A 27,816-nucleotide genomic window follows, 5' to 3' on the forward strand; every position below is an offset into this window, starting at 1 on the left:
CTAGGAGGGCGGTGCCCGGACGCTGGTGCCGGCCGGAGCGGAGCTAGTGGCGCCGACGGGCCGGGCCGGGCCGGGACCGGGGCCGAGGCGAACGGAGGGGCCTGCGCGGCCGCCCGGCCCGGCCACGGATCAGGTAGGCACGGGCCTGCAGGTAGGGCCGGAGGACGCCAGTCCGCGGGCCGGCTCCGGGTTCGAGGCCGGAGCTCGGCACCCGGGCGGGACGGCTGGGCTCGATCCCTTGGCCACAGCCTTCTCGGGGACGCGGGGACCTCAGTTCCCGTGTCAAGGCCGGTGGGAGGTCTCCAGGGTCCGGCACACATAGGCGCCTCTCCGAACCTCGGTTTCCCCACCTGTGAAACTGGGTCATCCCATTGCCAACCTGATGGGGCTCCTGGGAGGATTCAGGAGGTGGCTGGTGCAGAAAACGCATGACACACAGTAGGCAACTGCTAAGTGGCCAGTGCCCTTCCCCAACCTCCTTCTCAGAGCGGCTCTGCCTGCAAAATAGTAAGTTATAATATAATGACCCAGCCACTTTGCACAAAGATGCTCAAACAGGATGCCCTGTGCTATGTGGGTGCTCAAAACAGGGCAGTCAAATGGGCACGTTGAGCTCATTCAGTTCTTTTGAAACCATACTGAGTAGGTGGAAGCATTAGAAATGTCCCTTGTTATACAGATGAGAGAGTCCAGGCTCAGAGAGGTTAAGTGTCTTGCCCAGGGCCACACAGCACATAAGGAGTAGAGCTGGGATTGGAACCTTGCTTCTCATGCAGGGAGGAATGAATGCAATAACCACCTCCACATTTACCCTAAAAAATATTAATAGAGCTTTTGTTGAGCACTTACTGTGTGTGCCAGGGGTTGACTGTGTGACCTCTCATCAACAGCTCTGCAAGCTGACGATAGTAATTATAATAAGAGCTAATAGTTAATTAACTTCTTAATTTTTTACTAATTTATGAACTACATATCATTATGACTCCCCATCATTTTTTTCTTTTTAGACAGAGTCTCTCTCTGTTGCCCAGGCTGGAATGCAGTGGCACGATCTCAGCTCATTGCAACCTCTGCCTTCCAGGTTCAAGCGATTCTCCCACCTCACCCTGGTCAAGTAGTTGGGATTACAGGCGCCTGCCACTGTGCCCAGCCAATTTTTGTCTTTTTAGCAGAAACGGGGTTTCACCATGTTGACCAGGCTAGTCTCGAACTCTTGACCTCAAGTGATCCACCTTTCTTGAACTCCCAAAGTGCGCAAAGTACTGGGATTACAGGCGTGAGCCACTGCACCCAGCCTATAACACTTATTTTATAGATGAGAATACTGAGGCTGAGAGAGTAAAACAGCTGCCTGAGACCACACTGTAGGGAGTTTTAGGGCCCTCTGATTCCTCTGCCCTGTGTTTCCTACCTTCAGGTAAAGGAGCCTGGGCAGGTATGGAAAAGACTGGGGGGCCTCAGTGCCACCCTAAACAAGCCTAGCTAAGGGTGAGCTTTACTTGATGAATTCAGCCTGGAGGATCCTTCTCAGGAGACCCCTCCACAGACAGAGTCCACCAGCTCCATCATTAGAATGAGGCCCAGAGAAGCAAAGTGACTTGAACCAGGACACCCAGCATTGGTGGCAGAGCCAGGAGGGCCAGGAGTTAAAGAACCCAGGTCTCTTGAGGTCCAGAACCATTCCCTGGACTGTTTTAAGTTCAAATTCTGACATCACCCCTTCCTAGCTGTATGACCTTGGGAAAGTAGGTGCCTCTCTCTGAGCTTCAGCCTCGTTCCCCATCATAGGGTGTAATTATTGGTTTGTTGTGAAGACTCAATGAGATCTATCTCCAGGCTGGGCATGGTGGCTCATGCCTGTAATCCCAACACTTTGAGAGGCCAAGGCGGGCAGATCACTGGAGGCCAGGAGTTCAGGACCAGCCTGGGCAACTTGGCAAAACACCATTTCTACAAAAAAATACAAAAATTAGCTGGATGTGGTGGTGTGCAGAGCTACTCAGGAGGCTGAGGTGAGAGGATCACCTGAACCTGGGGGCAGTGGAAGCTTCAGTGAGCTGTAATTACTACACTGCCCTCCAGCCTTTTGGGTGACAGATTGAGACCCTGCCTCAAAAAAAAAAAAAAAAAAAAAAAAAGGGCCGGGCGCAGTGGCTCACGCCTGTAATCCCAGCACTTTGAGAAGCCAAGGCGGGTGGATCACCTGAGATAAGGAGTTCGAGACCATCCTGGCCAACATGGTGAAACCCCGTCTCTACTAAACATACAAATAATTAGCCAGCTGTGGGTGGAGGGCACCGGTAATCCCAGGTACTCTGGCAGTTGAGGCAGGAGAATCGCTTGAACCTGGGAGGCGGAGGTTACAGAGAGCCGAGGTGGTGCCATTGCTCTCCATCCTGGGCAACAAGAATGAAACTCCATCTCAAAAAAAAAAAAAAAAAAAAAAAAAAACAGGCAAAAGAAAGAAGAGAAATATATCTCCTGGGCACTGGGCCAAGTTTGCTGGAGCCATCGGATCACTCTCCCATTTCAGCAGCCTCAGAGCTGAGTCCGACTTGTAGTCACCCTCTCTTTGTGTCCAGCCTCAAGTTTGGCCTCTTCCAGGCCTGAGCCTCTGTGGTTTGAGTGGACCTCTAGCCTCTAAATATCTCTGATGCCCACCACAGGGGCTGGCCGACCAGGATTGGAGGGTCAAGAGATGTGGCTCTCTGACGCTGTTCTTAAACAGAATGAGGATTGAGAAATGACTGCAACATGGCCTGGCACGGTGGCTCATGCCTGTAATCCCAGCACTTTAGGAGGCTGAGGTGGGCGGATCACGAGGTCAGGAGTTCGAGACTGGCCCCAGGCCAACATGGTGAAACCCTGTCTCTACTGAAAATACAAAAATTAGCCGGGTATGGTGGTGGGTGCCTGTAATCCCAGCTACTCGGGAGGCTGAGGCAGGAGAACCCCTTGAACCCAGGAGGCAGAGGTTGCAGTGAGCTGAGATCGGCCACTGTACTCCAGCCTGGGCGACAGAGCGAGACTCTGTCCCCCCAAAAAAAAAAATTGACTGCAGCAGCAACCAGAAATGCAGTGGCTCTGGGCTAGACAGAGGGCCAGGTTCTGGGGACAGTGGGAGGCAATCTGACAGGGTCTCTTTTTTACAGAATTCACTGCAGGGTAGGACAACAGACGTGGCTAAATACGTAGATGAATAAGTAGAATGTTTCAGACAGGGACACATGCCACGAGTGGAATCAAATGGACCCCACTGGCACTTGATTGATTGATTGAGACAGGGTCTTGCTCTGTGGCCCAGGCTGGAGTGCAGTTGTGCAATCATGGCTCACCACAGCCTCAAACTTCTGGGTTCAAGCGATTCTCCCACCTCAGCCTCCTGAGTAGCTGGGATTACAGGTGCACGCCACCACACCTGGCTCATTTTTGTATTTTTTGTAGAGATGAGGTCTTGGTTATGTTGCCCAGGCTTCTCTCAAACTCCTGGGCTCAAGCGATCCTCCCACCTCAGCCTCCCAAAGTGTTGGGATTACAGGCATGAGCCAATGCACCGGATCCCAGACAGCATTGTTGAGAAGGCTTCTTCAGGAAGGTGACCTTTGAAGGAGACACTTATAACAACTGTTTCGAGTTCAGTGAGATGATGACTATGTATGGAGATTGCTTGGCACAGTATCTGGTTCTTAATAGATAGAAGCTGCTAGTATAATTTTGGTGGTTTGCAGGCCTTGCATTAGCAGATTTACCTGTGGTTTTTTTTTTCTCCCTGATAGAAGAAATATTAGAATACCATATGCAGTAGCTGGGATAGTTCCTGTAATATCCAGTTATTTGCAGAAATGTAAAGACCAGGCCAGGGGTGGTGGCTCAAGCTTGTAATCCCAGCACTTGGGAGGCCGAGGTGGGCAGATCACTTGAGGTCAGCAGTTGGAGACCAGCCTGGCCAACATGGTGAAACCCTGTCTCTACTAAAAATACAAAAACGAGCTGGGTGTGGTGACACACAGCTGTAGTCCCAGCTACTCGAGAGGCTGAAGCAAGAGAATCGCTTGAACCCAGGAGGCTGAGGTTGCAGTACGCTGAGATCACACCACTGCATTCCAGCCTGGGTAACAGAGTGAGACCTTGTCTTTTTTTGGGGGGAGGGGGTTGAGGTCTCACTGTCACCCAGGCTGGAGTGCAGTGGCGTGATCTTGGCTCACTGCAAACTCCATCTCTCAGGTTTAAGCGATTCTCCTGCCTCAGCCTCCCAAGTAGCTGGGATTACAGGTGCCCGCCACCATGCCCAAGTAATTTTTGTACTTCTAGTAGAGATGAGGTTTTGCCATGTTGGCCAGGCTGGTCTCGAACTCCTCACTTCAGGTGATCCGCCCGCCTCGGCCTCCCAGAGTGCTGAGATTACAGGCATGAGCCACCGCGCCCGGCCAATCGGCCAATACCCTGTCTTTTTTTTTTTTTTTTTTTTTTTTTTTTTGAGAAAGAATTTCACTCTTGTTACCCAGGCTGGAGTGCAATGGTGCGATCTCAGCTCACTGCAACCTCTGCCTCCCAGGTTCAAGCGATTCTTCTGTCTCAGCCTCCCGAGTAGCTGGGATTACAGGCACGCGCCAACACCCCTGGCTAATTTTTTTGTATTTTTAGTAGAGACGGGGTTTATCCATGTGGTCAGGCTCGTTTTGAACTCCTGACCTCAGGTGATCTGCCCACCTCGGCCTCCCAAAGTGCTGGAATTACATGCGTGAGCCACCACACCCGGCCAAGACCCTGTCTTAAAAAAAAAAAATGTAAAGACCTATCCTCAGAGGGGCTGGGCTGGAGGAAAGGACCCGCCTCTGCCTGCCTTCCCGTAAAGAGCCCAGCCGCTTCCCCTTTGGCCTCTGAGCTTAAGGTTCTGGTTGCAGGGACTTGGGAGGGACAGCAGCAGGCAGCCTGTGTCAGGCCTGGCCGCTGCCCTGTGGGTGTTATCTCAGGCCTGCAGTCTTCCTCTTGGGTCCCTGCCTTTGGGCAATACTTGCTTATCTGGCCTGCAGAGGCCTGACTATGATGCTCAGAAGAACATGTGAGGCCAGGAAGGCTGCTGGCTGAGCTGTTTAGAGGGCATTTATCCAGCAGTGAACTGTCCTAGCGCAAGAGTTAGTAATTGCTCCCCTGTTCCCTCACCTCCCCACTTTAGGGCTCAGACTGGGGCTCAGATTTGGTTTTTGTTTGTTTGTTTGTTTGCTTTCTTTTGTTTTGTTTTAGAGACTGGAGACTGGGTCTTGCTCTGTCACCCAGGCTGGAGTGCAGTGGTGTGATCATAGCTCACTACAGCCTTGAACTCCTGGGCTTAAGAGGTTGAGGCTCCCTCCTCAGCCTCCCAAGTAGCTGGGACTACAGGCTTTCAGCACCATGCCTGGCTAATTAAAAAAAACCTTCAGAGAGATAGGGTCTCTCTCTGTTGCCCTAGCTTGTCTCAAACTCCTGGCCTCAAGTGATCCTCCTGCTTGGACCTTCCAAAGCGCTGGGATTACAGGTATGAACAACTTCCCCTGGTCTGGGGCTCGGATTTTGATTGGCAGTTTAAAAGCTGACTTGGGGTAGGGGTGGGAATATTTTGCTGAGTACTTGATTGCCTCCCTTGCTTGGACTTTCTGAACACTTTAGGGGCTGCAGGGGCTCTGGACATTATAGCTCTTGGGGGTTGGACAAGCTGGGGACAGAGATCCTCGGCCCCGGGGCACCTGTGTTGGCTTCAAGGAGGTCTCCAGAAAGGGCCCTTGTTTCTTCAATGAAATTCTCGGCCAGACCGGGTGCTGTGGCTCACACCTGTAATCCCAGCACTTTGGGAGTCCGAGGCAGATGGATCACCTAAGGTCAGGAGTTTGAGACCAGCCTGGCCAACATGGTGAAACCCCATCTCTACTAAAAATACAAAAATTAGCCGGGCATGATGGCTCATGCCTGTAATCCCAGCACTCTGGGAGGCCGAGGCGAGCGGATCACGAGGTCAAGAGATCAAAACCATCCTGGCCAAAATGGTGAAACCCCATCTCTACTAAAAATACAAAAATTACCTGGGCGTGGTGGCGTGCGCCTGTAGTCTCAGCTACTCAGGAGGCTGAGGTAGGAGAATTGTTTGAGCCCGGGAGGCGGAGGTTGCAGTGAGCCAAGATCGCGCCATTGCACTCCAGCCTGGGCAACAGAGCTGGACTCCGTCTCAAAAAATAAATAAATAAAATACAATTAAAATAATTGCAGGCCGGGCGCGGTGGCTCAAGCCTGTAATCCCAGCACCTTGGGAGGCCGAGGCGGGCGGATCACGAGGTCAGGAGATCGATACCATCCTGGCTAACACGGTGAAACCCCGTCTCTACTAAAAATACAAAAACTTAGCCGGGCGTGTTGGCGGGCGCCTGTAGTCCCAGCTACTGGGGAGGCTGAGGCAGGAGAATGGCGTGAACCTGGGAGGCAGAGCTTGCAGTGAGCCGAGATCGCGCCACTGCACTCCAGCCTGGGGGACAGAGCGAGACTCCATCTCAAAAAAAAAAAAATAATAATAATAATAATAATAATAATTGCCAGTCGTGGTGGCTCACGCCTGTAATCCCAGCACTTTGGGAGGCCGAGGCGGGTGGATCACAAGGTCAGGAGACCATCCTGGCTAACACGGTGGAACCCCGTCTCTACTAAAAATACAAAAAATTAGTCGGGTGTGGTGGCAGGCACCTGTAGTCCCAGCTACTCAGGAGGCTGAGGTAGGAGAATGGCGTGAACCTGGGAGCTGGAGCTTGCAGTGAGCTGAGATCTGAGATCGCGCCACTGCACTCCAGCCTGGGCGACAGACAGGACTCTGTCTCAAAAAAAAAAAAAATTAGCTGGGTGTGGTGGTGGGCCCCTGTAATCCCAGCTACTTGGGAGGCTGAGGCAGGAGAATCGCTTGAACCTGTAAGGTAAGGTGGAGATCACGCCATTGCACTCCAGCCTGGGCGACAGGAGTGAAACTCCATCTCAAAAAAATAAATAAATAAATATAAATAAAAATACAAAAATTAGCCAGGCGTGATGGTGCACGCCTGTAGTCCCAGCTACTTGGGGGGCTGAGGCAGGAGAATCGCTTGAACCCAGGAGGTGGAGGTTGCAGTGAGCCGAGATCGTGCCACTGCACTCCAGCCTGGGCCATACAGCGAAACTCTGTCTCAAAAAAAAAAAAAAAAAAAAAAAAGAACTGTTTCTGATACCATATCTGGAAAGGTGATATTAGTTGAAAGGTGGTCCTGGCCCTGGAGACTTTGAGGGTAAGAGCAGGCCTAGCTTTTCTTGTCTTCTCTTTTTTAGAGACAGGGTCTCACTCTGTGTGACACAGGCAGGAGTGCAGTGGGCACCGTCATAGCTCACTGCAGCCTCAAACCCCCGGGCTCAAGTCATGCTCCCACCTCAGCCTCACAAGTGGCTGGGACTACAGGCCTGTGCTACCACACCTGGCTAATATTTTTGGTTTTCTTTTGTAGAGCCAGGGTTTCACCATGTTGCCCAGGCTGGTCTCAAACTCCAGAGCTGAGACAATCGGAGGCAGGCGGATTGTTTTGAATCCAAAGTGCTAGGATTACAGGTGTGAGCCACTGCTCCTGGCCTAATTCTCTTATTTTTTGTAAAGATAGAGTCTTGATGTGTTGCCTAGGCTGGTCTCAAACTCCTGGGGCTCAAACAATCCTCCTACCTTGGCTTCCAAAGCACTGGGATTATAGACATGAGCCACCACACCTGGCCAGGCCTAGCTTTCCTGTTTTTTTTTTTTTTTTTTTTGAGACAGAGTCTTGCTCTGTCGCCCAGGCTGGAGTACAGTGGCATGATCTTGGTTCACTGCAACTTCCCGCTCCTGGGTTCAAGCGATTGTCCTGCCTCAGCCTCCCAAGTAGCTGGGACTACAGGCACGTGCCACCATGCCCGGCTAATTTTTTGTATTTTTAGTAGAGACAGGGTTTCACTGTGTTAGCCAGAATGGGAAACCTAGCTTTTCTTTTTTTTTAAATTTTTTCTTTTTTGTATTTTTAGTAGAGACGGTGTTTCACCATGTTGGCCAGGATGGTCTCGATCTCTTGACCTCGTGATCCACCTGCCTCAGCCTCCGAAAGTGCTGGGATTACAGGCATCAGCCACCGCGCCTGGCCAGGGAAGCATAGCTTTTCTTAGGAGAGTGAGAAATAATACAACCCAAGATCCTGCTGTATACCAGCCTCGTGCTGAGTTACATGCATCGTCTCCTTGAATCCTCACTGGCCCCACAGAGGCGCATTTTACAGATCGTGCAAACTGAGGCTCAGAGATGTAAATGGTCTAGTGGTCCCTACAGCCTTGACAAGCGGGGACTCAAACCTTAGTCCGTCAGGCTCACTAACCTTGCTCCTAACCTCCGCACTGGCCTGTTTCCAGGCTCTTGGGACCATGGGCCTCAGGCCCTGAGGATACAGGGCTCCCTGTGGCCATGACGACGGGTGACTGCTGCCACCTCCCCGGCTCCCTGTGTGACTGCTCCGGCAGCCCTGCCTTCTCCAAGGTCGTGGAGGCTACGGGCCTCGGACCGCCCCAGTATGTGGCACAGGTGACTTCAAGGGATGGCCGGCTCCTCTCCACCGTCATCCGTGCCTTGGACACACCGAGGTGAGTGGTGACTGCATGGATGTCCTGGCCTTTGTTGCCTCTTCTCTCTGGGCGCAGTGACTTTCTTCCAGCCTGGGGTCAGAAGTCCAACCATTGACAGAGGGCCGAGTAGGTAAATACAGAAAGAGACACAAACAGTTATCGCCTTGTGGAAACAGAAGCCTAGCTTTGGCCAGGTCTGATTCTTTAGGAAAAGCTGAAATTCCAGATTATTATGTGAAATCTGAAGGTCAAATGTTGTCAAGTAACACACTTTTGGGAGGCAGTATAGGGGGTGGTCAGGAGTGCAGGCTGTGGGCTCAGTGCCTGGGCTCTGACCCTGAGTGGACACCTCCCTCTCTCCCAGAGTGACCTGGGACAAATTACTTCACCACTGTATCTGTCTTTTTTTTTTTTTTGAAACAGAGTCTCATTTTGTTGCCCAGGCTGGAGTGCAGTGGCGCAGTCTCAGCTCACTGAAACCTCCGCCTCCCAGGTTCAAGTGATTCTCCTGCCTTAGCCACCTGAGTAGCTGGGATTACAGGCACCCGTCACCACACCTGGCTAGTTTTTGTACTTCTAGCAGAGACAGGGTTTTGCCATGTTGGCCAGGCTGGTCTCGAACTCCTGACCTCAGGTGATCTGCCCGCCTCGGCCTCCCAAAGTGCTGGGATTACAGGTGTGAGCCACCGTGCCCAGCCTCTTTTTAATTTTTTTTTTTTTTTTTTTTTGAGTCTCACTTTGTCACTCAGGCTAGAGTACAGTGTTGTGATCTTGGCTCACTGCAACCTCCGCCTCCTGGGTTCAAGCGATTCTCCTGCCTCAGCCTCCTGAGTACCTGGTTCTACAGGCGCATGCCACCACACCCAGCTAATTTTTGTATTTTTGGTAGAGATGGGGTTTCACCATGTTGGCCAGGCTGATCTAGATCTCTTGACTTCGTGATCCACCCACCTCAGCCTCCCAAAGTGTTGGGATTACAGGCGTGAGCCACTGTGCCTGGCCTCTTCTTTTTTTTTTTTGAGGCAGGCACAGTCTTGCTGTGTCACCCGCCCAGGCTGGAGTACAGTGGCACAATCTCGGATCACTGCAACCTCCGCCTCCTGGGCTCAAGAGATTCTCCTGCCTCAGTCTCCTGTGTAGCTGGGATTACAGGAGGGAGCCACCGCATCTGGCTACTTTTTGTATTTTTAGTAGACATGGTGAGCCACTGTACCCGGCCCCCATTTCCTTCTAATCTTTTGCATTATTCCCCTGCCAAAATTTAATGAGCAAAGCCCATTTCCCTAGCGCAGCATCTGAGGCAGGCAGTGCACACAGCATAGCAGCCTAGGGTACTCTGCCCTGGAGTCAGACTTCCCGGGTCCCAGTCCCAGCTGCATGGACTCCTGACTGTAAGTTTGCAGAAATGAGTTCACTCCTCCTGGCCTCCGTTTTCTCATATGTAAGATGGAAGCAAAAATAGGACCTGATGGCCAGGCACTGTGGCTCCTGCCTGTAATCCCAGCACTCTGGGAGGCTGAGGTGGGTGGATCGCTTGAGCTCAGGAGTTTGAGACCAGCCTAGGCAACATAGGGAGACCCCGTCTCTACCAAAAAAAAAAAAAAAACAAAATATTAGCCAAGAGTGGTGGCACACACCTGTAGTCTCAGCTACTCAGGAAGCTGAGGTGGAAGAATCGCTTGAGCCTGGGAGGTCAAGGTTACAGTGAACCGTGATCACATCACTGCACTGCAGCCTGGGTGACAAAGTAGACTGTATCTCAAAAAAAAAAGAAAAAAAAAGCACCTTCCTTATAGAATGAGACAGACTAATCCAGATGTTGCTCTTAGAATAGTGCCTGGTACGGCCGGGCGCAGTGGCCCACGCCTGTAATCCCAGTACTTTGGGAGTCTGAGGCGATCAGAAGATCGAGACCATCCTGGCTAACATGGTGAAACCCCATCTCTACTAAAAATACAAAAAATTAGCCGGGTGCAGTGGCAGGTGCCTGTAGTCCCAGCTACTCGGGAGGCTGAGGCAGGAGAATGGTATGAACTTGGGAGGCAGAGCTTGCAGTAAGCTGAGATCGCGCCACTGCATTCCAGCCTGGACAACAGAGCGGGATGCTGTCTCAAAAAAAAAAAAAAAAAGAATAGTGCCTGGTACATAGTAAGTGCTCAACAAATATTAAGGCTTTTTTTCCCTCTTCTCTGAATTTGTTTTTTTGTTTTATTTTGTTGTTTTGGAGACAGAGTCTCACTTTGTCACCCATGCTGGAGTGCAGTAGCGTGATCTCAGCTCACTGCAACCTCTGCCTCCTGGGTTCAAGCGATTCTCCTGCCTCAGCCTCCCAAGGAGCTGGGATTACAGCCCCCGCCCCCGCCCCGACCATGCCCAACTAATTTTTGTATTTTTTTTAGTAGAGACGGGGTTTCACCATGTTGGTCAGGCTGGTCTCCTGACCTCAGATGACCCACCCACCTCGGCCTCCCAAAGTGTTGGGGTTACAGGCGTGAGCCACTGTGCCTGGCCTCCTCTCTGAAGTTGCTCTCCCAAACTTTTTCTTTTTTTTCTTTTTATTTATTTTTTTATTTTTTATTTTTTATTTTTTATTTATTTTTTTATTTTTTTTGAGACGGAGTCTTGCTCTGCCGCCCAGGCTGGAGTGCAGTGGTGCAATCTCGGCTCACTGCAAGCTCCGCCTCCTGGGTTCACGCCATTCTCCTGCCTCAGCCTCTCCAAGTAGCTGGGACTACAGGCGCCCGCCACCACGCCTGGCTAATTTTTTGTATTTTTAGTAGAGACGGGGTTTCACTGTGGTCTCGATCTCCTGACCTCGTGATCCGCCCGCCTCGGCCTCCCAAAGTGCTGGGATAACAAGCGTGAGCCACCGCGCCCGGCCTTTTTTCACAGTTTCCCAGAACAAGCTCCAAACTGACGTGATTCTTTCTCAAGATTCTCGTCACTTCTGTTTCCCTGGGTTGGTTTCCGGATGAGGGGTTCCTTTTTTGTTAACTTTGTTTGTGTGTGTACTGGGAGGAGGGTGGGATCAGGGTATGGGTTCAGAAAGGAGGCAGGCAGGCAGGCATGCGCTTTTGCCATTGCAGGAGGAAATAGCAGTCTAGGGACAGGACTGTTGAGAAAGCAGCCATGAGCAGCCTGTTGGGCTCTTTTTAAAGCAGCCCAACCCCACCCCGCAGCATGAGAATCTGAGAGAAGGATAGAAAACAGTCATTTGCAGGCAGACGTGGTCTCTCATGCCTGTAGTCCCAGCACTTTGGAAGTCCAAGGCTGAAGGATCGCTTGAGCCCAGGAGCTCAAGACCAGCCTGGTCAACATAGTGAGACCCCCGTCTCTAGAAAAAGTTAAAAAATATTAGCTGTGTGGGGTGGTGCTGCCTGTAGTCCCAGCTACTCAGGAGACTGAGGCAGGAGGATCGCTTGAGCCAGGGAGTCCGAGGCTGCAGTGAGCTGTGATTGCACCACTGCACTCCAGCCTGGGCAACAGTGCCAGACCTTGTCTCAAAAAAGAAAAGAAGGTCTGGCATGATGTCTTACGCCTGTAATCCCAGCACTTTGGGAGGCTGAGGCAGGTGGATCATTTGAGGTCAGGGGTTCAAGACCAGTGTAGCCAACATGGTGAAACCCCGTCTCTATTAAAAATACAAAAATTAGCCAAGCATAGTGGCGAGTGCCTGTTGTCCCAGGTACTCAGGAGACTGAGGCAGGAGGATAGCTTGAACCCAGGAGGCCGAGGTTGCAGTGAGCTGAGATTGCACCACTGCACTCCAGCCTGGGTGACTCAAAAACAAAAAAAAGAAAAAAAAAAGAATACAGTCTCTCCGAGAGGAAATTGGCGTTGTCTGGAAAATAGCTCTTCTTTGTGCGACCTCACAGTCTGCCTTCTGGCCAGAAATGTTTGGGAAACGGTGACTCATGGCTATTTGGCCTCTGGGCCACGCCCCCTGCCTCCTAAGCTGCCCCGGGAAGGACCCGGCATCCCCAGAGACTGGGCCAGGGCTGGAGACTTTTCCGAGGCAGCTTTCTGCAGATGCTTTTTATTTCTATTTCCCCCTCACAAGGGCAGAGGAGCAGGTGAGCACTTCTCTCTGGATACACAGGTTTCTCAGATAGCATGGGCTTCAGGTGTGATTAGATCCAGGGGCCTGCAAAAATGTCCTTAAGAATCTACCTTTCCCAGGTCGGGCGCCGTGGCTCACGCCTGTAATCCCAGCACTTTGGGAGGCCGAGGCAGGTGGATCACGAGGTCAGGAGATCGAGACCATCCTGGCTAACACGGTGAAACCCCCGTCTCTACTAAAAGTACAAAAAATTAGCTGGGCGTGGTGGCGGGCGCCTGTAGTCCCAGCTACTCCGGAGGCTGAGGCAGGAGAATGGCGTGAACCTGGGAAGTCGAGCTTGCAGTGAGCTGAGATCGCGCCACTGCACTCCAGCCTGGGCGACACAGCAAGACTCTGTCTCAAAAAAAAAAAAAAAAAAAAGGAATCTACCTTTCCCTGTCTCTTGGCTCTGCTCTCCTCTGTGCTGGCATCATTCACAGGCTCCACACAGAAACTAGGCAGCTGCAGGAGCTCCAGGCTTCTGTCCGCCTTGTGGCCGGCAGTTCTGGAGTTTACGGGGAAACAAAGAATTTTAGGAATAGATTATCGGTGACTCTGATGGTATCATACAAGCCTGAGTTGGTCGCCATGAGCAGGGGTGCGTGCTGTTCTATTTTCTTTTTCTTTTTTTCAAATGGTCTCACTCTGTTGTCCAAGCTGGAGTGTAGTGGTACAATTATGGGTCATTGGAGCTTTGAACTCCTGGGCACAAGTGATCCTCCCGCCTCAGCCTCCCAAGTAGCTGGGACCACAACATTGCACCACCACGCCAAGCTAAGTCTTTAAAAAAACTTTTGGGGCTGGGCGTAGTGGTTCACGTCTGTAATCCCAGCACTTTGGGAGGCTGAGGCGGGCGGATCACGAGGTCAGGAGATCGAGACCAGCCTGGCCAACATGGTGAAACCCCATCTCTACTAAAATACAGAAAAAAAAAAAAAAATTGGCCGGGCGCGGTGGCTCACGCCTGTAATCCCAGCACTTTGGGAGGCCGAGGCGGGCGGATCACGAGGTCAGGAGATCGAGACCACGGTGAAACCCCGTCTCTACTAAAAATACAAAAAATTAGCCAGGCGTGGTGGCGGGCGCCTGTAGTCCCAGCTACTCGGAGAGGCTGAGGCAGGAGAATGGTGTGAACCCGGGAGGCGGAGCTTGCAGTGAGCCGAGATCACGCCACTGCACTCCAGCCTGGGCGACAGAGCGAGACTCCGTCTCAAAAAAAAAAAAGAAAAAAAAATTAGCTGGGCGTGGTGGCATGTGCCTGTAGTCTCAGCTACTTGGGAGTCTGAGGCAGGAGAATCGCTTGAACCTGGGAGGCAGAGGTTGCAGTGAGCTGATATCACACCACTGCACTGCAGCCTGATGACAGAGCAAGACTCCGTCTCAAAAAAAAAAAAATTTTTTTTTGTAGAGATGAGATGTCACTATGTTGCCCACACTGGCCTTGAACTCCTCGGCTCAAGTGATCCTCCCGCTTCAGCTTTCCAAAGTGCTAGAATTACAAGCATGAGCTACTGAGCCTGACCTGGTGTTCTGACTGGTCCAGTGTGAGGCCTGAGGTCATGAGAAGTGTTGTCTGCTCTGCCCTAATCCTTGAGGATTTTTTTTTTTTTTTTTTTTGACACGGAGCCTCGCTCTGTCGTCCAGGCTGGAGTGCAGTGGTGTAATCTCGGCTCACTGTAACCTCTGCCTTCCAGGCTCAAGTGATTTCTCCTGCCTCAGCCTCCCCAGTAGCTGGGATTACAGGTACCTACCACCACGCCCAGCTAATTTTTGTATTTTTAGTAGAGACAGGGTTTCACCATGTTGGCCAGACTGGTCTCGAACTCCTGACCTCGTGATCCTCCTGCCTCGACCTCCCAAAGTACTGGGATTACAGGAATGAGCCACCTCACTCAGCTGGTCTTTGAGGATTAAGCGTCGAGTGTTGGGGGCTGGGTGCGGTGGCTCATGCCTATAATCCCAGCACTTTGGGAGCCCTAGGCAGGCGGATCACAAAGTCAGGAGATCGAGACCATCCTGGCTAACATGGTGAAACCCCGTCTCTACTAAAAATACAAAAACACAATTAGCCGGGCGTGGTAGCAGGTGCCTGTAGTCCCAGCTACTCAGGAGGCTGAGGCGGGAGAATGGCGTGAACCTGGGAGGCAGAGCTTGCAGTAAGCCGAGATTGCACCACTGCACTCCAGCCTGGGCGACAGAGCGAGACTCTGTCACAAAAAAAAAAAAAAAAGAGTTGAAGGTGGGGAAGTTGTGCAGGACAATCAGCGTGGGTATTTTAGGAAAATCTGGAGAGGACATTGGGGGGCAGGTATAACAGATGCCCATCTTGGGTCTGAGAGGGTACTGCAGGGTTCCTGGGAAGGGAACACATCATTCCACCAGTGGGAGTCTGGGAAGGCTTTGCAAGGTTACCTTCCCTGCATCTCCTTCCCAAAGGGAAGGACATTTGGAGCTGGGCATTGAAGGATGAGTAGGAGTTCACCACGTGGCAGCATGGGGTAAGGGTGAGCTTGTGATCCAGTGGGTAGTGAAGCAGGTATAGACAGGAAGCCCAATCATTGCTCACGGGTCCTATCTCTGTGTCCAGTGACGGTCCCTTCTGCCGGATCTGCCATGAGGGAGCGAACGGGGAGTGCTTGCTGTCCCCGTGTGGCTGCACCGGCACGCTGGGTGCCGTGCACAAGAGCTGTCTGGAGAGGTGGCTTTCCTCATCTAACACCAACTACTGCGAGCTGTGCCACACGGAGTTTGCAGTGGAGAAACGGCCTCGACCCCTCACAGAGGTACCCTTAAGAGTCTGAGACTGCGGTGGGCAGCGGGGAGAGGGCAGACGTGGGGGCCAAAGGCAGGAGCTGCCCTGGGCAATCTGGTGGTCTCCCTAGAGCAGAATTCCCTACTGCCCCTGTCCACCGGGTGGGTCTGCTGATTGTGTGTCAGAAACCAGGCCTGGGGTTTAAGAGCTCCCAGACCCATTACCCTCTCCCTGTTTTCATTCAGTCTTTCTCTTTCTTCTTCTTTCTTCTTCTTCCTTCTCCTTCTTCTTTTTTTTTTTTTTTTGAGACAGAGTCTAACTCTTGTTGTCCAGGCTGGAGTGCAGTGGTGCGATCTCGGCTCACTGCAACCTCTGCCTCCCAGGTTCAAGCGATTCTTCTGCTTCAGCCTCCCAAGTAGCTGGGATGACAGGTGTGCACCACCACACCCAGCTAATTTTCTGTATTTTTAGTAGAGATGGGGTTTCATCATGTTGGCCAGGCTGGTCTCAAACTCCTGACCTCAAGTGATCTGCCTGCCTCAGCCTCCCAAAGTGCTGGGATTACAGGCATGAGCCACTGTGCCCAGCCTGTGTCTTTCATTAGCAGAGATTTCTTGGGCACCTCCAGCATGCCCAGCACTCTGTTAGGCACTGGGGACCCAGCCACCAACAAGACACATAGGGCTGGACACTCATGGAGATTAAAGTCCAATAACTTTAATCTGGACTTTGAAGCATAGCTTTTGATATGAGGTTACAGAAAAAAAAAAATCAACGAAGCAACTGGTTTCTAGGAGCAATAGTGCAATAAGGGAAAAACATGTCACGGGGTTGGGGCAACTTGGGGTGTCAGGCAAGGCCTCAACAGGAGGTGAACCCCCCAGCTGAGGCCTGAGAGATGAAAAAGAACAAGCTGCCGGGCGCAGTGGCTCATGCCTGTAATCCCAGCACTTTGAGAGGCCGAGGCGGGCGGATCACTTGAGGTCAGGAGTTCAAGACCAGCCTGGCCAACATGGTGAAACCCCGTCTCTACTAAAAATACAAAAAAATCCAGACGCGGTGGCTCACGCCTGTAATCCTAGCACTTTGGGAGGCCAAGGTGCATGGATCACTTGAGGTCAGGAGTTCAAGACCAGCCTGGCCAACATGGCAAAACCCTGTCTCTACTAGCTATACAAAATTAGCCAGGTGTGCGCTGGGCGCAGTGGCTCACGCCTGTAATTCCAGCACTTGGGGAGGCTGAGGCGGGCAGATCACAAGGCCAGGAGATCGAGACCGTCCTGGCTAACACGGTGAAACCCCGTCTCTACTAAAAACACAAAAAATTAGCCGGGTGTGGTTGCAGGCGCCTGTAGTCCCAGCTACTCGGGAGGCTAAGGCAGGAGAATGGCCTGAACCCAGGAGGCGGAGCTTGCAGTGAGCTGAGATCATGCCACTGCACTCCAGCCTGGGTGACAGAGTGAGACACGGTCTCAAAAAAAAAAAAAATTTAGCCAGGTATGGTGGTGGGTGCCTATAATCCCATCCATTAGGGAGGCTGAGGCAGGAGAATTGCCTGAACCCAGGAGGCGGAGGTTGCAGTGAGCTGAGACTAAGCCACTGCACTCCAGCCTGGGTGACAGAGCAAAACTCTGTCTCAAACAACAAGAAAAAAGCTGGGTGTGGTGGCGCATGCCTGTAATCCCAACTACTTGGGAGGCTGAGGCAGGAGAATCACTTAAACCTGGGAGGTGGAGTTTGCAGTGAGTTGAGATAGCGCCACTGCACTCCAGCCTGGGCAACAGAATGAGACTCTATCTCAAAAAAAAAAAAAAAAAAAAAAGGCTGGATGTGGTGGCTCACAATCCCAGCACTTTGGGAGGCAGAGGCGGGTGGATCACCTGAGGTCAGGAGTTTGAGACCAGCCTGGCCAACGTGGTAAAACACCGTCTCTACTAAAAATACAAAAATTAGCTGGGCATGGTGGTGGGGGCCTGTAATCCCAGCTTGAACCTGGGAGGTGGAGAGGTGAGCCAAGATTGCACCACAGCACTCCAGCCTGGGCAACAAGAGCAAAACTCCGTCTCAAAAAAAAAACCAAAAAACAGAAACCCTAGAAAAGCCCCTAGCCCATCTGAGAGCCAAGGTATAAGGAGAAAAATGGGAGGGAGGTTCAGCCCCCTTCACACACCCTCCCACACCCACTTTGGTCTACAGCCACATGGCCCCCTCCGCACGCAGCTTGTCTAGGCAGCCTCCCCCTACCCCAGGGCCTTTGCATCTGCTGCCCCTGCAGCCTAGAGCCCCATCTCCCCCATTCTTTATGTGGTTCCTTCTGTTCATTCCGTTCTCTTCAATGTCACCTCCTTGGCAATGCCTTGCCCTATGTGACCGTTCACTCATTTCATAGCTCCACTGCCAGCATGGGAGAGCAGGGGCCCTTTCTGTCTCATCCACCAGAATTTCATGAATTGAGCCCATTTCTTGGCTGGGTGCGGTGGCTCATGCCTGTAATCCCAGCACTTTGGGAAGCCAAGGTGGGAAGATCACTTGAGGCCAGGAGTTCAAGACCAGCCTGGGCAACACAGCAAGACCCTGTCTCTATAAAAAAATTAAAAAAAAAAAAGAAATTATTATTATTATTATTATTATTATTATTATTTTGAGACAGAGTCTTACTCTGTCACCCAGGCTGGAGTGCAGTGGCGCGATCTTGGCTCACTGCAACCTCCACCTCCCGGGTTCAAGCAATTCTCCTGCCTCAGCCTCCCGAGTAGCTGGGATTATAGGTGCGTGCCACCACACCTGGCTAATTTTGTATTTTTAGTAGAGACGGGGTTTCTCCATGTTGGCCAGGCTGGTCTCGAACTCCTGGCCTCGAGTGATTGACCCACTTTGGCCTCCCAAAGTGCTGGGATTACAGACGTGAGCCACCACGCCAGGGTTTTTTTTTTTTTTTTTTTTAAAGCCCATTTCTTTTGGCCTGTCATCTGGGGGAGGCCAAGCATAGTAGATTAGTTGCCAAGGACGCTTCGGCCCTGGAGCAAGACTTCCCAGGTTGGAACCCCAGCTTTGTGGATTATGTAGCTGTGTGAGTTTGCTCACTTGAGTTAATTCCTGTGTGCCTCAGTTTCCCCATCTGTAAAATGGGGGTAAAAGTGCCCAGCACCTGGCAGCGCCTGGCTCCTCACAGGCTCAATAAATGTTTGAAAGAAGGAAAGGGCCAGGCGCGGTGGCTCACACCTGTAATCCCAGAACTTTGGAAGGCCGAGGTGGGCAGATCACTTAAGGTCACAAGTTCGAGACCAGCCTGACCAACATGGTGAAACCCCAACTCTACTAAAAATACAAAATTAGCTGGGCGTGGTGGCGCTTGCCTATAATCCCAGCTACTCAGGAGGCTCAGGTGGGAGAATCGCTTGAACCTGGGATGTCGAGGTTGCAGTGAGCCAAGATTGTGCCACGGCACCCCAGCCTGGCTGACAGAGCGAGACTCTGTCTCAAAAAATATATATACGTAGAACATTAGCCGTGCATGGTGGCGCTTGCCTGTAATCCCAGCTACTCCGGCGGCTGAGACAGGAGAATTGCTTAAATCCGGAAGGTTGAGGTTGCAATGAGCCGAGATCACGCCATTGCACTCCATCCTGGGCGACAAAGTGAGAATCTGTCTCAAAAAAAAAAAAAGAAAGAAGGAAAGGACAGAGGGAGGCCTAGGCCTGGAGGTCCTGACCCCTCCCCCTCAGTAGCCCCTTCTCTGCCCCCTCTCCCCTATCCTCTCCCCTATCCTCTCCCCTGCAGTGGCTGAAGGACCCGGGGCCGCGGACGGAGAAGCGGACACTGTGCTGTGACATGGTGTGTTTCCTGTTCATCACGCCGCTGGCCGCCATCTCGGGCTGGTTGTGCCTGCGTGGGGCCCAGGACCACCTCCGGCTCCACAGCCAGCTGGAGGCCGTGGGTCTCATTGCCCTCACCATCGCCCTCTTCACCATCTATGTCCTCTGGACGCTGGTGAGTGGCCGCACTTGCGCAGCATGCATCTGGAGCTCTGCCGCTGGGAGCAGCAGGGCCAAGGATTTGGCCCCTGGCTTGTGGGGTACGGGGCTCCCTGGCTGCCTCTGTCTATGGCCGTGGGTAGAAGAGAGCTTCTGAGGTCACCCTGCCTCTCCAGGACTTCAGATTCCAAATGTGACAAAGGTCTAGGGAATCCCTGAGCCAGGTGTGAACCTTGACCTGAGTGCAGTATCCCCCATCCATGAACCCCCAAGATTAGGAGCGGGGCAGAGAGGAGCAAAAGCCTGAGAGAGAGATTAGGGGAGAACAAGATAGTGGGGAAATATATATTGATTAAGAAATTGAGGCCAGGCACGGTGGCTCATGCCTGTAATCCCAGCACTTTGGGAGGCCAAGGCAGGTTGATCACCTGAGGTCGGGAGTTCAAGACCAGCCTAACCAACATGAAGAAACCCCATCTCTACTACAAATACAAATTAGCCAGGTGTGGTGGCACATGCTTCTAATCCCAGCTACTCGGGAGGCTGAGGGGCAGGAGAATTGCTTGAACTCGGAAGGCGGAGGTTGCGGTAAGCTGAGATTGTGCCATTGTACTCTAGCCTGTGTAAAAAGAGCGAAACTCCATCTCAAAAAAAAAAAAAGAAAAGAAAAGAAAAAAGAAAGAAATTGAAAGGGAAAACCGAGGCACATTGGCTCACTCTAATCCCAGCACTTTGGGAGGCCAAGGCAGGTGCATCAACTGAGCCCAGGAGTTCAAGACCAGCCTGGCCAACATGGTGAAACCTTGTCTCTACTAAAAATACAAAAATTTAGCTGTGCATGGTGGTGGGTGCCTGTAATCCCAGCTCCTCAGGAGGCTGAGGCAGGAGAATCACTTGAACCCGGGAGGCAGAGGTTGCAGTGAGCTGAGATTGCACCACTGCACTCCAGCCTGGGCGACAAGAGCAAAACTGTGTCTCAATAAAAATAAAAATAAATTGAAAGGGGAAAGCTAGGTGTGGTGGCTCACGCCTGTAATCCCCATACTTTGGGAGGCTGAGGCGGGCGGATTCCTTGAGGTCAGGAGTTTGAGACCAGCCTGGCCAACATGGTGAAACCCCATCTCTACTAAAAATACAAAAAATTAGCCTGGTGTGGTGGCATGTGCCTGTCATCCCAGCTACTAGGGAGACTGAGGCAGGAGCATTGCTTAAACCCAGAAGCCAGAGGTTACAATGAGCCGAGATCCTGCCACTGTACTCCAGCCTGGGCGACAGAGTGAAATTCTGTCTTAAAAAAAAGAAAAAAGAAAGAAAAGAAAAGGAAAAGAAATTGAAGGGGAAGAGAGAGAGGAACTGAGATGAAAACACTCAGTGAGGCCAGGCCCAGTGGTTGTAACATCTGCAGTCCTAGCACACTGGGAGGCCGAGGCAGGAAGATTGCTTGAAGCAAGGAGGTTCAAAACCAGGATGGGGCAACAAAGCAAGATGCCCATCTCTATAAAAAATTTAAAAATTAGTGGGTATGCACCTATAGTCTCAGCTACTCTGGAGGCCGAGGTGGGAGGATGTCTTGAGGTTAGGAGTTTGAGACTAGCAGGCCAACTTAGGGAGACCCCCATCTCTACAAAAGGAAAATAATTAGCTGGGCATGGTGGCTCACACCTGTAATCCCAATACTTTAGGAGGCCGAGGTGGGAAAATCCCTTGAGGCCAGGAGTTCAAGACCAGCCTGGGCAACATAGAAAGACTCTGTGGCTACAAAAAATTTTTAAAAATTAGCTGGGCATGGTGGCACATGCCTGTAGTCCCAGCTACCTGGGAGGCTGAATCAGGAGGATCACTTGAGCCCAAGAGTTTGAGGCTGCAGTGAGCTGTGATCACACTACTGTACTCCACCCTGGGTGACAAAGCAAGACCCAGTATCAAAAAAAGAAAAAAAGCCTGGGTGTGGTGCCTCCTGCCTGTAATCCCAGTACTTTGGGAGGCCGCAGCAGGAGGATCGCCATAGCCCACGAGTTCAAGATCAGCTTGGTGGCCGGGCGCGGTGGCTCACGCTTGTAATCCCAGCACTCTGGGAGGCCGAGGCGGGCGGATCACGAGGTCAGGAGATCGAGACCACGGTGAAAGCCCGTCTCTACTAAAAATACAAAAAATTAGCCGGGCGTGGTGGCGGGTGCCTGTAGTCCCAGCTACTTGGACAGGCTGAGGCAGGAGAATGGCATCAACCCGGGAGGCGGAGCTTGCAGTGAGCCGAGATCGCGCCACTGCACTCTAGCCTGGGTGACAGAGCGAGACTCCGTCTCAAAAAAAAAAAAAAAAAGATCAGCTTGGGCAAGATGGTGAGACCCCATCTCAAAAAATAATAATAGGGGCTGGGCATGGTGGCTCACACCTGTAATCCCAGCACTTTAGGAGGCTGAGGCAGGCAGATTGCTTGAGCTTACAAGTTCGAGACCAGCCTGGGCAAAGTGGCAAAACCCCATCTCTACAAAAAATACAAAATTTTGTCGGCCGTGGTGGTGCGTGCCTGCAGTCTCAGCTACTCTGGAGGCTGAGGCGGAGGATCGCTTGAGCACTGGAGGCAGAGGTTGCAGTGAGCCGAGATTGCACCACTGAACTTCAGCCTGGGTGATAGAGCCTGACCTTGTTTCAAAGCAAATAATAATATTAATAAAAGAAAAAGGAAAAAAAAATGGCTGGGTGCAGTGGCTTATGCCTGTAATCCAAGCACTTTGGGAGGCTGAGGCGGGCATATCACTTGAGGTCAGGAGTTTCTACTAAAAATATAAAACATTGGCCAGGCATGGTGGCTCACGCCTGTAATCCCAGCACTTTGGGAGGCTGAAGGGGGTGGATCACGAGGTCAGGAGTTCAAGACCAGCCTGACCAACATGGTGAAACCATTTCTCTACTAAAAATACAAAATTAGCTGTGTGTGGTGGTGCGTGCCTGTAATCCCAGTTACTCAAGAGGCTGAGGCAGGAGAATCGCTTGAACCTGGGAGGCAGATGTTGCAGTGAGCTGAGATTGCACCATTGCACTCCAGCCTGGGCAACAGAGCAAGACTCCATCTCAAAAAAAAAAAAAAGAAAATTAGCCAGGTGTGGTGGCACATGCCAGTAATCCTAGCTACTCGGGAGGCTGAGGCACAAGAATCACTTGAATTTGGGAGGTGGAAGTTACAGTGAGCTAAGATCGTGCCACTGCACTCCAGCCTGGGTGCCTGAGTGACAGAATAAGACTCTGTCTCAAAAAAAAAAAGAAAAGAAAAAAGCCTGAATGAGAGACTGACAGAATGATGGGGGTGTGAGGTATTGTTCTAGGCCTCTGGTAGGCAGCAGAACCCTTGCTTAGAGGCAAAAGTTCCCCCAAATCTCACCCCTCAGACACAACCACTATTGTCCAGCTGTAGGGGAGTCCCTGCCTCACAAAGTATTTTTCAATGAACCTACCAGCATTTTTTTTGTTTTTGAGACGGGGTCTTGCTCTGTCACCCAGGCTAGAGTGCAGTGGTGCAATGTTGGCTCACTGCCATCTCCGCCTCCTGGGCTCAAGCGATTCTCCTGCCTCAGCCTCCTGAGTAGCTAGGATTACAGGCATGCGCCACCACACCCAGCCAATTTTTATATTTTTAGTAGAGACGGGGTTTCGCCATGTTGGCCAGGCTGGTCTTGAACTCTTGACCTCAGGTATCCACCCACCTTGGCCTCCCAAAGTGCTGGGATTACAGGCATGAGCCATCACGCCCTGCCCCTACCAGCATATTTTAAAATATGTAAATAGGATGAAATCATAGCTACTATTTTAGCATCTGCTTGTTTTCATTTTGCTGGTGTTCTTTAAAAAAAAAACCCACACAAACAACGAGGCAGCCACCCAGCAGACATTCATTGTATGGGTGGACCATATTTATTTAACCAATCACTTTTGACAGGCACTGGGATTTTTTCCAATGTGTGTATGGTTTTATTTCTACTTCTTCCTTTTTTTTTTTTCCCATTATGAACAGTGCTTTGGGCACTGTCCATGCAAATGTTTCTTGGGAACTTGCTTGGTCAAAGGATGTGAACCAGTGACATTTATTTATTTATTTATTGAGCTGGAGTCTCACTGTGTCGCCCAGGCTGGAGTGCAATGGTGCGATCTCGGTTTACTGCAACTTCCGCCTCCCAGGTTCAAGCAATCCTCATGCCTCAGCCTCCCGAGTAGCTGGGATTAAGGCATCTGCCACCATCTCTGGCTAATTTTTATATTTTTAGTAGAGACGAGTTTTCACCATATTGGCCAGGCTGGTCTCAAACTCCTGGACTCAGGAGATCTGCCCATCTTGGCCTCCCAAAATGCTGGGATTATAGGCATCAGCCATTGTGCTAAGCGACATTTTTTTTTTAATTTTTTTTTTTTGAGACAGAGTCTCGCTCTGTCACCAGGCTAGAGTGCAGTGATGCGATCTTGGCTCACTGCAACCTCTGCCTCTCAGGTTCAAGCAATTCTCCTGCCTCAGCCTCCCGAGTAGCTGGAACTACAGGTGTGTGCCACCACACCCAGATAATTTTTTTTATTTTTAGTAGAGACAGGGTTTCACCATGTTGGCCAGGATGGTCTCGATCTCTTGACCTTGTGATCCGCCCACCTCTGCCTCCCAAAGTGCTGGGATTACAGGTGTGAGCCACCATGCCCGGCCATTTTTAAATTTTTTTATAGACTAATTTTTAGAGCAATTTTAGGTTCACAGCAAAATTTAGCAGAAAGTACAGAGAGTTCCTGTATATCACCCGGCTCCATACACACACAACCTGCACAGCCTCCCCCACTATTAACATCGTGTACCCAAGCAGTGCATTTGTTAAAATCAGTGAACCTTCATTATCCCTTTAAAGCCATAGTTCACATTAGGATTCACTTTTTTTGTTTGTTTTGAGATGGTATCTTGCCCTGTCTCCCAGACTGGAGTGCAGTGGTGTGATCTCCGCTCACTGCAACCTCTGCCTCCTGGGCTCAAGCAATCCTCCCACCTCAGCCCTCCCGAGTAACTAGGACCACAGGTGCCCACTACCACACCTGGCTAATTTTTGTATTTTTTGTAGAGACAGGGTTTTGCTATGTTGTTGTAGCTGGTCTTAAACTCCTGGGCTCAAACCTTGGCTTCCCAAAGTGCTGGGATTACAGGTGTGAGTCACCGCATCTGGCGTGTGTGTGTGTGTGTGTGTGTGTGTGTGTGTGTGTGGCGGGCAGGGGATAGGATTGTGCTTTGTCACCCAGGCTGCAGTGCAGTGTGGTGTGATCATGGCTCACTGCAGCCTCAACCTCCCAGGCTCAATTGATCCTCCCACCTCAGCTTCCTGAGTAACTAGTATTACAGGTGTGCGCACCACGCCTGGCTAATTTTTGTATTTTTTTGGTGGAGATGGGGTTTTGCCATGTTGTCCAGGCTGGGAGTTGACTCTTGCTGTTGGACATTTATAAGTTTTGATGAATGTATAATGACATATATTCACTATTTTTTTTTTTTTTTTTTTAGACAGAGTCTCACTCTGTGCCAGGCTGGAGTGCAGTGGTGCGATCTTGGCTCACTGCAACTTCTGCCTCCCGGGTTCAAGCGATTCTCCTGCCTCAGCCTCCCGAGTAGCTGGGACTACAGTCCTGTGCCACCATGCCCAGCTAATTTTTGTATTCTTAGTGGAGATGGGGTTTCACCATGTTGGCCAGGATGGTCTCGATCTCTTGACCTCGTGATCTGCCCACCTTGGCCTCCTAAAGGGCTGGGATTACAGGCGTGAGCCACTGCACCCGGCCATATTCACCATTATAATATCAGACAGAGTAGTTTCATTGCCCTGAAAATCCTCTGTGCTCTATCTATTCATGCCACCTTCCTTTTCCCCAACCCCTATCCACTGCTGATTTTTTTACTGTCTCCATGGTTTAGCCTTTTCCAGAATGTCCTATAGTTGGAGTCATTCAGTATGCAGCATCTTCAGGTTGGTTGATTTCATTTAGTGATATGCATTTAAGGTTATTTTCGTGGCTTAAGGGCTTTTTTTTTTTTTATTTTTTTTGAGGCAGAGTCTTGCTCTTTCACCCAGGCTGGAGTGAAGTGGCGTGATCTTGGCTCACTGCAGCCTCCACACCCCTCCCCCGCAGGTTCAAGCGATTGTCTTGCCTCAGCCTCCTGAGTAGCTGGAATTACAGGCACCTGCCACCACACCCGGCTAATTTTGTATTTGTAATAGAGACGGGATTTCTCCATGTTGGTCAGGCTGATCTCGAACTCTGGACCTCAGGTGATCCACCCACCTTGGCCTCCCAAAGTGCTGGGATTACAGGCTTGAGCCACCGCACCCAGCATTTTTTTTTTTTTTTTTTTTTTTTGAGACAGGATCTCACTCTGTTGGATTGTAGTGGCGTGAGCACAGCTTGCTGCAGCGTCAACCTACAGGGCTCAAATGATTCTCCTACCTCAGCCTCCTAAGTAGCTGGGACCACAGGCCTGGGCCACCACACCTGGCTAATTTTTAAATATTTGGTAGAGACAAGGTCTTGCTATGTTGCCTAGGCTAGCCTCCAACTCCTGAGCTCAAGTGATCCCCCCACCTCGACTTCCCAAAGTGCTGGGATTACAGGCATGAGCCACCTTACCCAGCTTCATTTCTTTTTAGCACTGAATAATATCTCATTATCTGGAAGCACCACTGTTTATTTATTCATTCACCTATTTTTTTTTTTTTTTTTTTTTTTGAGACGGAGTCTCGCTCTGTCGCCCAGGCTTGAGTGCAGCGGCGCGATCTCGGCTTACTGCAAGCTCTGCCTCCCGGGTTCACGCCATTCTCCTGCCTCAGCCTCCCGAGTAGCTGAGACTACAGGCGCCCGCCACCAGCCCGGCTAATTTTTTGTATTTTTAGTAGAGACAGGGTTTCACCGTGTTAGCCAGGATGGTCTCAGTCTCCTGACCTCGTGATCCACCTGCCTCGGCCTCCCAAAGTGCTGGGATTACAGGCGTGAGCCACTGTGACTTTTTAAACTTTTTTTTTTTGCACGTTTTGGTTGCACATTTGGCAATTATGTGACTAATTTACATTAAAAAAAATTTTTTTTGAGACAGGGTCTCACCCTGTCGCCCAGGCTGGAGTGCAGTGGCATGATTTCGGCTCACTGCTGCCCATATCTCCCAGGCTCAAGCGATTCTCCTGCCTCAGCCTCCCAAGTGTCTGAGACTACAGGCCCATGCCACCACACCGGGCTAATTTTTGTATTTTTAGTAGAGACAGGGTTTTTAGTAGAGACAGGGTTTCTCCATGTTGCCCAGGCTGATCTTGAACTCCTGAGCTCAAGTGATCTTCCCCCGCGCCCGGGCTCCCAAACTGCTGGGATTACAGGTGTGAGCCACTGCGCCTGGCCTGATTGATTAACATTTAATGCCTTCCAAGAGGCTGTTTCACTCCCTTCCCACTGAGAGGCAGGAAAGGAGCTCCTTTCCTGCTGGTGGATGTGGGGTGTATCTTGTCTTTGCAGGACTCTGAAAGCTGGTGGGTGTCACCAGGAGTGTGAATGGGTCTGTGTGTGTGCACTTTGTGGGAGGAAATGTTCATAAGGCAGCTCTGCTTCTGGAAGCATGAGCCCCAGCCGTGGTTTGGGCCAACGCAAGTGCCACGGCGACTTGTTTTCCTCCCTTGCGGGGTGGAGGCTTTTTCACCGCCTCCGCTCACTGCAGGACTGCCTCGCAGGTCTCCTTCCGCTACCACTGCCAGCTGTACTCCGAGTGGAGAAAGACCAACCAGAAAGTTCGCCTGAAGATCCGGGAGGCGGACAGCACCGAGGGCCCCCAGCATTCTCCGCTGGCGGCTGGACTCCTGAAGAAGGTGGCAGAGGAGACTCCAGTATGAACGCTGGGCTCTCCGGACCTTGCAGCAGAGAGGCCAGAGGTAGCTGGCGATACCCTGTTCTGTGGAAGGACAGAAACTGCCCAACACTTCCCGCACGGCCTGAACGCTTCTTAGGCCAAGAGACACCATGCGGAGCCTAGTCTGTGATCCTGTGTGAAGATATTTTCAGGGTTTTTTTTTTTTTTTTTTTTTGCACACTGTTGTTCATATGGAGGACAGGTGGACATGGTCCTGAGCTCTGGACAGAGCAGGCACCCTGATCTCATTCTGAGGTCCACATGGCACCTTCTGGGCCAGCAGCTGTGGCCGGTGTATCAAGGGCGCCCTTAAAGCTGGAACATTCCGGCAAGCTTCCTGCGCTTCTCTGCACCCGGCAGGCCCACTTTCCTGGCACCCTCGACTTTATATAAAAGTTGCACTGCGTTTCAAAAACCCACCCCTGAATGAATAAAAGGAGCCCTGGCTGGACAAAATGGACTTGTCAGT

The 27,816-nt window shown here is 51.2% G+C and overlaps 1 protein-coding gene across 4 annotated transcripts; it reads left to right on the top strand.

Annotated features, from left to right (window-relative positions):
• Nucleotides 1–27,803, top strand: MARCHF2 (membrane associated ring-CH-type finger 2). Of its 4 annotated transcripts, none has more exons than XM_055237524.2 (6): nucleotides 1–133; nucleotides 5,450–5,515; nucleotides 8,413–8,640; nucleotides 15,309–15,504; nucleotides 19,254–19,463; nucleotides 27,172–27,803. In XM_055237524.2, the coding sequence occupies exons 3-6, from the start codon at nucleotides 8,465–8,467 to the stop codon at nucleotides 27,328–27,330; spliced, it is 741 nt and encodes a 246-aa protein (XP_055093499.1). In that variant the 5' UTR covers nucleotides 1–133; nucleotides 5,450–5,515; nucleotides 8,413–8,464; the 3' UTR covers nucleotides 27,331–27,803. The 4 variants fall into 4 exon arrangements, with proteins under 4 accessions (XP_055093499.1, XP_055093500.1, XP_055093498.1 ...); XM_055237522.2 differs by having other exon boundaries at nucleotides 6–133; nucleotides 5,247–5,515; XM_055237523.2 differs by lacking the exon at nucleotides 5,450–5,515 and having other exon boundaries at nucleotides 2–133.
• The last annotated feature ends 13 nt before the right edge of the window (nucleotides 27,804–27,816 follow it).

Source organism: Symphalangus syndactylus, chromosome 13 (genome assembly GCF_028878055.3).
Source record: "Symphalangus syndactylus isolate Jambi chromosome 13, NHGRI_mSymSyn1-v2.1_pri, whole genome shotgun sequence".
NCBI classification, from domain to species: Eukaryota; Metazoa; Chordata; class Mammalia; order Primates; family Hylobatidae; genus Symphalangus; species Symphalangus syndactylus.

Coding starts and splice junctions, on each gene's coding strand:
- MARCHF2 (XM_055237524.2), top strand. CDS start 8,465: ATGACGACGGGTGACTGCTGCCACCTCCCCGGCTCCCTGTGTGACTGC. Junction 8,641..15,308: donor CGTGCCTTGGACACACCGAG/GTGAGTGGTGAC, acceptor CTCTGTGTCCAG/TGACGGTCCCTTCTGCCGGA. Junction 15,505..19,253: donor GGCCTCGACCCCTCACAGAG/GTACCCTTAAGA, acceptor TCTCCCCTGCAG/TGGCTGAAGGACCCGGGGCC.